Below are 15,144 nucleotides of genomic sequence, written 5' to 3' on the forward strand. Positions count from 1 at the left end.
TTTGTCAGCATTGCCCCCCCACCCACCCTGTGTGGCTTCATCATTTTACTGCTTTCACTTCGTTTATTTTTGACTGCTGGCAAAGGATGGTCCTATTTCAATAAGTATCAATATAAGGGTAGGTTGTTGTTGTAGTTGTTTTTGTAAATTTCATTAATACCCTTCCATTTTGTTTTGTTTAAAATAATTAAGCCCATTAAACATAGCACATCCATTTTCATGTTTAAATGCTTACTGTTTGATTACCACCTCTGACAAGCTGAGTACTCATGCCATATCCACTCCCTATGTTACATGAATTCTTGTGACCTCCTGTATAGGAATTTGACAAGGTAAATTTCAAATTAGTGGGTAAGTAAGTAGATACTAACTACTGGAAATGACAACTCCTGCTGGTCCACATCTGTCACTGAAGGCCAAACAATGTTACTATTAGAAAACACAGACATTGTCTTTAATTAGACATTGGTGAAAGTATGTTGGCATTCTCCAAATATTTAGTTGCTCAACAGCTTGTACGCAAAGCAGGGGCTCTCACATATGCAAATAACAAAAATGTGCATTGCAGTCATGTTGTTTGGAACTTTCCTGTGAAACTATTACCTTGAGAGAAATCCAGGAGTTCTCATAATGGTAGCAGGCATACATTTCCCCTTCTTAAATAAGACTAATGAAACTTTAATCATTGTTGATCACTTCTCATGCAGTTGTTGTTTTTTTAAATCGAGAAAGGCTCAATATCTACAAATCTACCATCTCGTTAGGTTCCTTTTACTCATTATCCATGGAGCATTCACAGCATTTACAAAGTCTGGGTCAGAAGGAGAAGTAATGTAATCAACAGGGGCATTAAACCATTGTTAGCAACATGGGCATAGTCAGGATTTATGTTGTGGGGGACAGGCTTCATGTTGGGGGGCAGAACCTCAGTTAAGTATTTTTTTTATTTACTTAATACTTAAATTTATTTTATTTGTGGGGGCAGCTGCCCCCGCCTCCCCTTTGCTAGGCCCATGGTTAGCAACATAGGGGTTTGTAAATTTGGTATGCATATTCATTGCATGGACCCATTTAATTAATAACAGTGGGGTAACTTTGGGAAGGAGTTCAATGTTGCGCTCTTCTGATCATTCTGTCAGTGCAAGCTTGCTAGATGGAACAATCCTGACACACTGTTCTGGTGTTCCCTTGACCCTACAGAGTGGGTTGGTGGAGAGGAGAAGAAAGAAAGCTGGGTTGGAAAGCCGGATCATAGATTGTTAAGCGGCTTGTCCCTGTAAATACGTTTTAAAATGTGATTTCTTCACAGTACTAATGGGATTTTCTGGGCCCAATACACCATATGTGATGGGCCCTCCACCCATCTGTAGGCTCCTAGTCCATGCAAGATGTCCAGCAACTAGAAAGCAGGAAAATTCCCTGCATGCACAGAGATAACTTAAGACAGTTAGTCAATATACATTATATGATTAAATAACCCAGCCAGGAGAAGCACCCACCATTCTATGTGTTCCTTATAGAACTCAGGTGGAATCATATATTCTCCAGGAGCTTTATTTGATTCCAAGTAAAATTCATCAGTTAAAATAATATAACATTTTCACCATAAAGCAAATAATAGTATCATAAAATCAATGTAAGAAAAATACTGCAATTCAACTACTATGGTATAATACTATTCCATGAGCTAGATTTCGCAATAAGCCTAGGTGTGAAGGTACATTTTGATTATGCAGTAGAAGCTCATTATTAATGTGGTCATCTATGTCTCCAGGGGAAGGGAATTCCACACTAGTATGTGACTGCTGAAAAGGCCCTCCCTTGAGTCCTCACATAACCCAACCATTGTTGGTGGGACAACAAGAAGGGCTCCTCTACTGACTGTAAGGTCTGGAAAGGTTGGTTTGGGTAGAGGAGCTCCAACAGATAGTTGTGTCACAAGTCATTCAAGACTTTCTGTCCACTGCCCTGTCTGCTTCTGTCCACTGCTAATCATATCCACGCGGTGGTGGCAGGTACAGCCCTGCACGGCTAGAGGGAGACTGTCTCGCACGGCCTCCTGTCGTCACAGTCAGTTTCACCCATGGGGGTTGGCAGGATTGGCTGCCAAAGACTTCAAATTCAAATTGACCAATCATGCTCGGGGGAGGGGGGCACGGTGCTTTGGTCACAGACCTTACAGAGCCAGTCTTCTGTCAGGTCCACCACAAAGGCATAAAATTCAGCTGCACTGTGGTCAGACAGCACAGACCAGAATTGGTCATGCCGCCCAACTACCCAGTATGTTCTGGCTCTGCCTGGAGGAAAGTAGGCAGAACATGTGTGTGGCCTTGTTATGAAATTACTCTGTTGCCATATTCGGGGCCAGGGCAGAATTTGCCTGCAGACAAATTGGGCTTGTCTTGGGGTTCTACCTTCCTCATAGCTACTGTCACAACTTTGCTTGAAAGAAGCATTGGATTGGATCCTTTGGTCAAAAGCTAGGGGATGGCTGGGTGCCCCACCTCTGGATCTTGGATCAAAATTCAGGGCATGCAGGTAAAGGGGTCCAGGGGTAGGGTTCTGTTAGAAATTCCAGACAGGGACTGATGGGCCATAGAACACCCCAAATGACAACCTGGTGGGATCGCCCAATTCAATCTGCATCATAGGGGGATCCTTAACCCCTGGATCAATCCTGACTGAGCTATCAGCCAGTAATCGGGTTGGCTGATTCAGGATACATACCCAGTGCCTATGCCAAAACCAAATTGCCTCCGTAATCAATAAAGTTGTAGCCATTTCAATCCCATCATGGTGTCTTCCCATTTTGTTACAACTACGCTTCCAGATCCTTCCCCTCTATGAGCTCCTGCCCACTGTACAGGAGTCCTCAAATGTTTCCTTCCTGAGTCAGTATCCAAATCTAATTGCTCCACACTTCTCTAAATTTGTGACTGCATTTGGATTTTGTGTACAGTTCTGGTTGCCTCACTTCAGAAAGGTTATTTGAGAGTTAGAAAAGGACATCCAAATTGATCAAGGGGTTGGGACATTTCCTGTATATGAAAAGGTTACAGAATTTGGGACTTGTCAGTTTAAAGGTGACATGATAGAAGTGTATAAAATTATACATGTCATGGAGAAATAGGACAGAGAAACGTTTTCCTTCCTCTTTCATAGCACTACAACTTGTGGATATCCACTGAAGATTCAGGATAGGGTGGGGGGGAGTGCTTCTTCTTGCAGCTCATAGTTAAATTATGGAACTCAGTCCCATAGGAGGCAGTGATGGCCACTAGCTTGGATGATTTTAAAAGAGGAATAGGCAAAATCTTGGTGGATAAGGCTATCAGTGAATGCTACCATGATGGCTGTGTTCCACCTCCATGGTTGGAGGCAGTAATGCTTCTGAATACCAGTTGCTGGAAACCAAAGGAGGGAAGAGTGCTCTTGTGCTCAGGTCCTGCTTATGGGTTTCCCACAGGCATCTGGTTGGCCACTGTAAGAACATGATACCAGACTGAATGGGCCATTGGTCTGATCCACCAGGCTCTTACATTCTTATGTCTTTGCTCCTCTTTTTCATCCTTTCCAGTTGCTCATAGCTGCTGGTACTAGCAAGTCTTGAACCCAGGGATCTGCCTTCTGTTATTCTTAAAGGCTTTTTTTTTACCCAAGCAGCTTAAGTGCTTATTGATTGAGAACTTTTATAACTCTCAAAATGGAGGCAGCCTCATATCTCTGCAGGTATTTAAAATGAATTGAATTAATCATGGGCTTAAAAGTCTCTAGTGATCTTGGTTAACTTCTCTGGGTTTAATTAAAACATCTGTGCACTTTTAATTTATCGATTCATCCAACTCATATGTCATGTTTTTATCACACCCCAGCATGCTCTGCATCATTTTTAACCCGATTTCCACTTAACTAAAGCAATTAAATTCACCCCGGATTAATTAAAGCATCTATGCTTTAGTGCTTAAGTCAGCGTGTGCTGCTTTCCCCACATGGCTTCTGAATGTCAGGAATTTGACACACCTGATGATTTTTTTGTCCTTCTATGATTCTCTTTTTTTTGCCTGCTAATGTGTAGTTTGATAGCACTGGAATAAGAAATTTAAATTATTACCACAGTTCTCATTAGGAGAATGGTCATACATTTGTGTCTCTGTATCTGTTTCTCTTGCAGTTTTTAAAACCAAGAGTACTGAATGTAAAGTAATATAAAGCTTTGTAAGCCTTACCTGGTTTTCTGTTATCTATATCACAAATGGCAAATCGGTGCCCATAGTTTTACTTACAATAAAAGAAGTAAGTTGTAAGATAGAATAAAAATATATCATTAAAGGTTGCATTTCTGTTTGAGAATTTCCCAAAGTATGCCTGAGTGAGTATCATCCATAATTGGGAATCCTTTTTTGCTAGATGGTGTCAGCCTTATTTATGGTGATCAACGACTCCTGAGAAGGTCAGTTTGTGTGGTAAAAATGGTATTGTGCACCTACAATACCAGTGTGACCACATTTCAAAGGCCACTTAACAATAAAACAGATAACAGCCTCTATCCCTGTCTGAAGTCTGTTAAAAATGCAATTACTACTAGAGAAGTACTACCCTGCAGTGACTTCACACAAAAACAATACGTTTTTATATTTGTCTTTTAAATTAGTATTTAAAAATTGAAAAGCAATGTAAACTATTTTTTCATAATATTTCAAAATTCAGAAAATAACAAACCTATATAGCTGATATTTCCAAACATTATGTAAATGGAACCCACCCTCAGAAGAAAAAGCTTTTGTAGCAGCAACCAGATCGTGATGACAAATTTTGAATCTAAGCTTCATTCGGATGGAAGCTAGACGAGCATGATTCAAGAAAACAGACAGTGTCTCCTGGTCTCAACCAATTGGAGAGCCACCCACTCAAGAAACTTCTCTGCTTCTAAATTCAACATTCAGCTATGCATTGTCAACATGAATGCTTTGAACAACCAGTCATATTGGCTGCAGCTCTGCTTGGAGCTAAAGGAGTATTTTTGTCCTTGAAAGTTTAGTGTCAGCAGGGAATCTATACTTGCTGGTGCCAAACAAAACATGCAATTTAGTTAGTCTTATCTTTCCTAGATGTGGACGCAGGTGGCGCTGTGGGTAAAACCTCAGTGCCTAGGACTTGCCGATCGCATGGTCAGCAGTTCGAATCCCCGCGGCGGGGTGAGCTCCCGTCTTTCGGTCCCAGCTCCTGCCCACCTAGCAGTTCGAAAGCACCCTTAAGTGCAAATAGATAAATAGGTACCGCTTTATAGCGGGAAGATAAACGGCGTTTCCGTGTGCTGCACTGGTGCAGGCTCGCCAGAGCAGCTTCGTCACGCTGGCCACGTGACCCGGAAGTGTCTCCGGACAGCGCTGGCCCCCGGCCTCTTAAGTGAGATGGGCGCACAACCCTAGAGTCGGACACGACTGGCCCGTACGGACAGGGGTACCTTTACCTTATCTTTCCTTGATAGCAGGTATGCATATCTTAAGGGAAGTTAGCCTGAGAATTTGGTGGTAAAAGAGAGAAAACTGGGATTAGGAAACACATTGAGTTAAACTAAGGAGACAGGAACTGTTAGTATGGGGGGGCTGGCCATGTGAGAACAGAAATAGAAAAAAAGAGTTGGAAAGAGTTTTGTTTTTTTTTTCTGATGGAAATGTCCTGAATGAAGATGGGAATGAAAGAGGGAAAATAGTTGAAATGGTTTTGGGACAATATTGAAATTCCCCTCTTTTAAAACATACATTCTGAAGACTGTGCTGGGTTTCAAGATTGAAGGGTTAATTAAGATTATATAATTCTGACAGATAAGAAAACCCAACATCTTCACTTCCTGCTCATTGCTTGGAAAGTAAAATAGATTGCCTGTTTGTGAAGCATTTTATTCACAACTGAAGTTTTTTTCCAGGTTAGAGTAAAATTAGATATGGAATAAGTTTGTAGTTTTCAGCTTAGACCCTAGTGAACCACCATCCATCTTTCTCATTGGGGAAAACATATACAATATCACAGCAGCAGCAGTTTAATTTCTGCTAAAAAGAACATTTTGGCTTGAGTTATTACAGATGCAGAATTAATTATCCTCTTGAGGAAGGATTCTCACAGGGTCAGCTTGAAGAGCACTGGTAATAAATTGATTGCACATCTGTCTACAGCATACTTCCCAGTGGTCTGTGGAATAATGAACTTCTGTCTTAAATTGTCATTTACTTCTGAAATAATAAAAGACAGGATTTCCACCATACTATCTAATACAGCCCAGTCCATAAAGCTTCAGCCTGCTCCTGTGAGTGCTTGTGCTGAGGGAGCAGACTGCAGGGCCCTGCACTGGGACTTGCCTTTTCTACACAGGATTAGCTCCCCCTTCTTTGCTGCAGCATAGCTCAGAATTACATATTACAGCTCTGTGTTTAAGCCGCAGTAAGGAGTCTTCACGTGACAGCTTTTGAAAACATGACAGCAGCTGCCACACAGAATGCCTTTGAGATAGGGATGTCCACTGAAATTTTAGCAGCTGTTACTGCTTTGTTTTAGGGTGTGTGTTTTTTTAAAAAAAGTTTTATAGTGTAGATCATGGGTAGGCAAACTAAGGCCCGGGGGCCTTAGTGTTTTTACATGAGTTTTACATGCCTGGTGTTTTTACATGAGTAGAATGTATGCTTTTATTTAAAATGCATCTCTGGGTTATTTGTGGGGCATAGGAATTCATTCATTTCCCCCCCCCCTTCAAAATGTAGTCTGCCCCCCCACAAGGTCTGAGGGACAGTTGACCAGCCCCCTGCTGAAAAAGTTTGCTGACGCCTGGTGTAGATTATATTGTTATGGTCTTCATTGCCTTGGGCTCCTGCAGGAAGAAGGGTTGAATGAATGAATGAATGAATGAATGAATGAATGAATGAATGAATGAATAAATAAATAAATAAATAAATAAATAAATAAATAAATAAATAAATGTGGAGAGCCTTTCTCATAGTGACCGTGCTAGAGTGGAGAATGTTCCAAGTGATAAGGAGGAGGAGCTACATGTTAAGTGTTAGAAAGTTCTTGTGGAACTTTCCCCACATGCATACATTTTCCATTGCTTTCATAACAGAGAGTGAAATAAACAGATAGTTGAGCCATGAATAACAGTTGGACTGCCCTGACAGAGGGAGTGAGCTGCAGAAGCACAAACCTGAGCTTTCCTGAGTGTTATTCAGGAAACATAATGACCATGACTTGGGCGGGGATCCCACCATTTTCTGCGTCATCATGAGAAATAAGCTGCAATTTATTGCTTTGGTCTAATTAAATAGGTTTTTTAAAAAAAAATCATGTTGGGCAGTGTCAGAAACGAAAATTCATGTGGTTTGTGACATAACTATGAATCAGAAGCCAGTAAATGCTTTCTACTGTGAAGCCTCTACATTTTTTCTTTGTGTACATGTATGTATGTACTGTTTTGTATGTATTGTGTTGTGTAACATCAGCATGATATTTCCTTTCTTAAAAAGAACTTTATTCAACAATCAACATAAACTTACATACCGATACACAACAACACACATTACATTATATACATCATTAGCCACAAATTTTACATATATCTATTTTACATTCCATTCATTTCAAAATAAATATGATGTAAACTAATTAAGTGGGTATCAATAATCTTCTTCTTAGAATCCCTTGAAAACAAATGAGTTCAGTCCGCTCCTTCTGTGAGCATAATTCCTATGCATGGAGGGATCCCCATCAAGCACACCAGGTGGTTACAAAGAATGGAACAGGACGTCTATGCATGCATTCGTTGATTGAGCTGAAAGAGGAGGGTTAGACAAGATATGAGAGATGCACTGAGACCTTCTATTCTTGGAGCAGCCTCACACAGCACTTATAAACACATCTTGACATTAATAGAAATAGCTAATACCTAAAATAGTAATAGCTTACAGTCATTATTTGATTTTTTTAAATGACCTTTCTATAAATATATACATAACTATATAACATAAGTATAAAAAGGTAAAGGGACCCCTGACCGTTAGGTCCAGTGGTGGCCGACTCTGGGGTTGCGGCGCTCATCTCGCTTTATTGGCCGAGGGAGCTGGCATACAGCTTCCGGGTCATGTGGCCAGCATGACTAAGCCACTTCTGGCGACCCAGAGCATCGCACAGAAACACCATTTACCTTCCTGCCAGAGTGGTACCTATTTATCTACTTGCACTTTGACATGCTTTCAAACTGCTAGGTGGGCAGGAGCTAGGACCGAGCAACGGGAGCTCACCCCATCGCGGGGATTCAAACTGCCAACCTTCTGATCGGCAAGCCCTAGGCTCTGTGGTTTAGACCACAGCGCCACCCACGTCCCATAACATAAGTATACCTTCATGTTAATATGCACATATTCAGGTCTTCATGCTTTTGAACGGGTAAAATGTAAGGAGTAATTACAGTTTTCTATAACATTTCAGTTATTTGTGTTAAGGACGTTTACAATATGATACGATAATCGTTATTGTCATTGTCCCATACAGAACAATGAAATTGAAAAATCTACATAAAACATTCAAAACCCAACAAGCCTGCTATCCCAGCTATCCCAACCTGGTTAGCCCCCTAATAACTCTGATACCCCATTTTTAAATACAATATACTCCCATAGAGACTTGTTACACTGCGTTTAAAACCAAAATTGCATTTGGGTAGAAACTGTTTCTCAGGTGGCTAGTCCTAGTCTTTATAACCCTGTACCTTCTTCCAGAAGGCAGAAGTTGAAAGAGATCATTTCTGGGGTGCGCACTATCCTGCGCTATCTCTGCAGCTTTCTTATGGCACCTGGAAGCATAGATTTGATCCAAGGTGGGAAGAGTGCACCCAATTATTCTCTCCGCAGTCTTTACAACCCTGGACAGCATTGTTTTTTCCCTGACCATGCAGCTCCCAAACCACACACACAGACCATAAGTTAATACACTCTCCACAGTACAATGGTAAAATGCCATCAACAGGTTCTTTGAGCGATTGTTTTTCCAGAGGATTCTCAGAAAATATAACCTCTGCTGTGCTCTCTTCACCATGTCTTTGCTGTTTTCTCCCCAGGTTAGGTCATCTCTCAACTCCATTCCCAGAAATGTAAAAACACCGAGACCTGTTCCACGCACTTCCCCTCAATAATAAGTGGCTGAATATTCAATTTACATTTCCTAAAGTCCACAATAATTTCTTTTGTTTTCTTTAAATTAAGGAGTAAGTTGTTTCTCCTGCACCACTCCCCCAACTGCTCAACTTCCTTCCAATAGGCCACCTCCCCCTCTCCAGCCATGATTAAACCAACCACTGTTGTATCATCTGCAAACTTAATGATCTTATTACTGGGGTATTTGGGGGCACAGTCAGCTGTATAGAGCGTATATAAAAGCGGGCTCAACACGCACCCCTGTGGCGTCCCCGTATTCATGATGAGATCCGCAGAGATGTGGGAACCCATCGTGACCCATTGGGAATGATTTGCTAGAAAATCTAATAGCCACCTGCACAAACATGGTGGAAGTCCCAGGTCTAATAGTTTGGGCACCAATCAATGCGGAAGAATAGTATTAAATGCAGAACTAAAGTCTACAAATAACAGTCTCTCATAGTTCCCTTGCTTCACCAAAGGAGTCAGGACAGCATGTAAAGCCATTGCCACAGCATCTCCCCTGGATCTCACATTATAATAGTACATTATTATAATGTATCTTTCATGTTATTATTTTGACTTAGAGCCCAGCTAGTCCGAAAGGTCCATTCGTTTAGATGTTACTACCGTGTCAAACAATGTTCATCCTTAATAATACTATCTCTATTCTTGGTTTTTAAACTTGTTTATTTTATTGTGTTTTTTAATTAAGGATGTTTTAATGCCCTATTGTATTTGATGCTGTATACCTTATTTGTCTATTGCTTTTATAGTTGTGACTATAAAATGCATGGAAATTATTTTTCTTTCATATGCAAAGATAGTGCTGTAATATTCAATATCCACAGTTGTGTGCTGCTTGATATAGAGATTTATTAAGTAATAGATTTCAGATTATAAATTGTGCAAAATGAGAAAGTGAACCTATTTATTGAAATTATATCCACTGTTGAAATAAAATGAAATTCAGACCCCAAAGTTGGGGTCTCTTTTCATCAAGTATAGGTTGTTCAGTAAAAGTTATTTGCATCTCTCATAGATCTACAGGTGCTCAAAGATCAATCAGAGCAGCATGACTTGCATTTTCTATTAAATCACAATTTGAAGTCTGTTGCTTATGAGTATAGTCTTACCCATAGCCTTGTACACAGTCAGTATGTGGATATATATGCATGACATGCTGTTACCTTTTTTTCTCTAATTCAATTTTCCAGCTGCGTGCCCAGTTCTGTGCAGTGGCAATGGACAATACACCAAAGGAGCCTGTTTGTGCTACAGTGGCTGGAAAGGACCAGAGTGTGATGTACCAATAAGCCAGTGTATTGATCCTTCATGCGGGGGCCACGGTTCTTGCATTGAAGGGAACTGCGTCTGCTCTGTTGGCTACAAAGGCGAAAACTGTGAGGAAGGTAAATGCTACAATACAAACTATATTTTTGCAGCTATTGTTGAGTAAAGGGGGTGAGAGGACAAAAAGAAATGTGCCATAATGCAGTGGTTACAATAAGAATAATAGTACTGGACAAGAATCTCAGGAATTCAGTACCTCCTGTGTTATTGGCTGGTAGAACTTTTATTTATACTTCTTTTCTTCAATGTACTTAGAGTCCTAATCATTCTACCAATTGCAGAATAGTATATACCATAGGTAAATCTGAGTGATTCTTTTGTTGAAGAGTCCAGATCCATCTTTTCTTTCTTTTGAAATATGGATTATATTTATTGAACGTTTTTAAAGTGCAAAATGCAGAACAAAACAAATAAAAAAGACGGTATATAAAATGGCATAATTGGAAACCCATAAAAGCAAACACTTCAGTCATAATTAATTCAGAAAAAGAGGAACCAGATTTGAAAGACTACAGGTATCCATGTCACTTAGTGACCCCATGTAGAGTAAATTATTATTGTTACATGCAATCACGTTGAATTAAAGGAAAGTAGATGGTACACAGAAAGGACGGCAATTTAATGAATTCTAAAAAGCACTTTGTATTGAACATTTAAGTAGCTGCAGTTTTCTGCAGAAGGAGTTGGGGGCAGAGAAGAAAAGTGGAATCGAACTTGACCATATATGGCCAACAATCAAGCTTTTTAATGATTTTTGTATATGGTTAATTTTTGTAAGGTGTTGCATGCCATAAATGGAGAGATTTCATTTAATACTGCTGCTTTCAGAAGCATACTCCACTTTGCCAGAAAATAAGGTGCTACCGTCGAAGCATGCAAAGTAGCTGGTTCCATGTACAGTTGAAGATATATGCTATCAGCATCCAATGCTATGTTCCTACTAAATTATCATGTAAGGAATGCATGTGACAGTATGGACCGTTCTCTCTTCTTGAGCATACCCGTCCTCGGGGGATGAGCATGTCAAATTTTTACCTACATATTTCGAATTCAGTGTCAGGACATACTTGTAGGCAAAGGAAGCACTCCTTTCAAGGGAAAGTAAGAGGTAATTTGAAACACCTCCAGCTTCCTTTTATATTAGCACATATTGCAGGAATAGTAGAAGCATGCTGATTTGCTTCAACCTCTTCTAAAGTCATTTGCAAAGGCAGCTTCCTTGTTTAGTGCACTTCCTTAATTGCTAAGGTAAAGTGAGTCCTGCTGTGGCAGTATGTGTGCCACATGTAGGTTCCGGATCATGGGGAGGCTTCTAAGTGCAGGAGGATACACTTAGATTCTGCTTAGAGATCTTTCCATTTGGGAAGATGATGCAGCAGGTGGGAGCACTGTGTGCAGCCCTGGCGTCATCTCCATGCATTAACTCCACACAGTTTGGAATAATGTGTGAATAAGGCTATCGAGTAAGTCTGTAGCTGAGAGCAGTTTAAGACACAAGATTGTCATGTGTCAGGTGAAAATAACCTATTGAAAAGAAAACAGAGAGCAGAGGAACACAGGGATGTACCTGCTCAACAGTGCTTGCTCGAGGCATTTTGCTGCCTCATCTAGAGCCCAAATGACATGCACCCCTTGTACGGCTAGAGCCACACACATTTAAAAGTCTTGCTGCAAAATTCACACACCAATTCCTTTCCAAGTTGCTTTACCCTGCTGCACAGAAAAGCCAGCCCTGTTTCTGAAGCCTCTGATAACTGGGGGTTATGGTTGATGGATATATTTGGCATCTCCGTAAATGCATTCTGCCCCACCCTTGCTGTATAGCTGTAAAATAATAAGATTTGGGTTACCAGCCCTCTAATACTATATTTCATAGTAGGAGAAGGTTTTTGTGTGTGAGGCCTGTTCCTTATCCCTTATCCCCTCCACTCCTGAAACTCAACCCTCACCTGATGCCTCACCTTGCCCCAAATATGCCCACTTGACCACTTTGATCTGTCTCATGTTACTTGTTTTGCAGTTGTAAAATATCAATCTTTCAGTGTAGCAGTACCTGTACTTTGGAGCTCCCTGCCTACTGATATCAGACAGGTGCATTTGCTGTGCTTTTTTCAGCATGTTTGTTAGAGCAAATGTATCCAAACATGACTGTTGACGTGTTTGTTTGTTTTTGGTATTAATTTTAATTTTCTGTTTGTATTTTTTAAGTGCACATATTGATAATTTTAATATTTAACCTGAACAGAACTACAAGGCTCTGTTGCAGGTTGGAGGTGTACACAGAAGCACTCCTCTTATGGAATATGCTTCCACATTTTGTTGTGGGCTTCAGATGTATGCTGCTAATGCCTTAATGGCCATTTAGTCTCCATCAGTTTTATCACATTGTGTTTCCCCATGGATAATGTACAGAGGAACTGTCTGATTGGGACATGCAATAGGGTCTGACAAATCTTGTATCAAAAATGAAAGTGGAATTACTTCAGACAGATTTGGGGCTTGGGGCTTAATTGTCCTGGTAGAATCTCTACCAGGTAGAATCTCTCCAAAGTGAAGCGGGGACCTTTTTGTGGTGATTCAGAAGTTCAGATGTTTTAAAAATGCTGCAAATAGTGGATTTGCAAAAATTCAAACATTTCTTGTTAGATTTGCCATATAAATAAAATGCCATGGTTAGAGGGGGATATTCATAACTGATAGATCTAAGCTTCTAATTAGATGCCATGCTTTTACCAGAGCTCTCCTTGCTCTCTTGTCTGTGCTCTTTGCTAGTTCTGCTGGTTGTGCTTGATTGAAAACTGCTGGACATGGTCTCTGTGTCTTGTTTCCACACATCCCCTCCTGTCAAATCAGTGTTGCACTTTGTTTCTGTGAGTTTTGGTGTGAACTGAGCAGAACACAAGGCTCAAGTTATTTTTTAAATCATATGTCTCTGGCTCCACTGTTCTGACATTTCCTTTACAATGTATGACGTTTTAATAATAACATTGCTGTTCATAAAACCACGAGAATTGAAGCATTTGCCTTTTAGTTATCTCACCCCCCACTTTAAAATCCACTTTAAAGGTGCACAACACTAATATCTCTGGACCTTTTGATTGTAGTTTCTTGCTTAACTCTTTCATTGCCCAAAACATGTGTGTTCATCTTTCCAAAGGTGCTACCATGCAAGCCATTTCCATCCAGTTCTGCCAATAATATAATCCTTTTGGGAGGGAGGAATTAAAGATGCTCAGCACAAAAATCTGTAAACATTTTTTAGTTTGGCAAATGTAGTTTGGCAGACATTATCCACTCAGAAGTGGGGGGGGGGCTACTTTGCTTGCACATTTCATCCATTTCTGTCAAAAGAATTTTTCCATAATGTGGAAGGCATGAGTTTCAATTTCCAAGTCAAGATTCAAACTCCAAGCAGAATTGGACAGCTTCCAAAGCACTTTGGATTGAATTTTGCTCTTGTTCAGAGCACAGAAGTGGGGGCTGGACCAAATCTTGCAAGCAGTGTGAATTCCCCTACTATCTGATCTAAAGCTTACTGAAGTGAAAGCTATTAATATTACCTAAGCCTTTAATAAAAGTGTATTATTTCTGTGTGTGTGTGTGTGAGAGAGAGAGAGAGAGAGAGAGAGCGCGCGCAACAGAGGCAGAGGCAGGGGCAGTGATTGATGATCACTACATTATTGCATAAAGTGCTTACAAATACCTGGCATTTTATGTACAGTAGCCATGCATGCATATAGTAATGCTGGCTTTCAGTAATGCTGGCTTTCAGAATGTACACTGCAGTTTTTTTGTATCCGACATAATTACAGGGGCTCATTCATCTACTTAAGAACTACTTACAAGATGAGCACATTTTCCTTTGAAAGAAATGCTATAATAGATTTTCAAAAATAAACCTAGGAAATGTTAATGCTGTATAACACATTAATGTTTATAGTCCATGGTCAATTATTACTGTTAATGTCTATACATGTTCATACTCATGACATTTTGTTATTCCATTTCAGCTGTCCTTTACAAGTCATAGTAGTCAGAACCTGTGTTGCCTTTCCCTCAAACTAGTTTTCATCTCCAAGTTATCAGCGTATGGGAAAGGAATACTATCATCTACAGGCAGATCACCTTTGTACTGCAGTTCCTTTACATTTTCCATAAACACTTGAACATTAATGAAATCCTGTTCTTTTTAAAAACTCTTTGTGACTGCTAGAGTCTGACCTTCCTTTGTGTTAGGAAAAAGGGTGCAAATAATTTCATCAAAAGCATGGAAGGATAAGAAATTTGAAAGATAAATCGATTTTAGAAAGCAGTGTGTTTTAACTACAAGCATAGAAGGTGAAATAACATGACGAGAAAGGTTAAAATAACCTTTTGCACGCCTCATTTGAAAAAACAGATTTCCATAGTATTGGCACATGTTCTTTTAAACACTTTCGTTTTACAAACATTATGGGCAGTTCTTCAAAGGTTTCTGAATAGAATAGTACAGCATTAACGTGTGGCCCTTGAGATGTTGCTGGACTACAACTCCCATAACCTTGCTGGCCAGGACTGATGGGAGGTGGAGTCCAACAAGATCTGGGGTGGACACAGCTTCCCCACCCCTTTAGTA

General features: G+C 40.2%; 1 protein-coding gene across 19 annotated transcripts in view; it reads left to right on the plus strand.

Annotated features, from left to right (window-relative positions):
* Positions 1-15,144, plus strand: part of TENM2 (teneurin transmembrane protein 2) — a 782,612-nt gene that overhangs the window by 660,487 nt on the left and 106,981 nt on the right. For all 19 annotated transcript variants that reach the window (XM_081845776.1, XM_081845777.1, XM_081845770.1 and 16 more), the window contains one exon: positions 10,394-10,588. In XM_081845776.1, coding sequence (XP_081701902.1) covers positions 10,394-10,588 — 195 coding nt within the window. The remainder of the gene's footprint in view (positions 1-10,393; positions 10,589-15,144) is intronic.

This window comes from Podarcis erhardii, assembly GCF_964252035.2.
Source record: "Podarcis erhardii genome assembly, chromosome: 2".
Classification (NCBI taxonomy): Eukaryota; Metazoa; Chordata; class Lepidosauria; order Squamata; family Lacertidae; genus Podarcis; species Podarcis erhardii.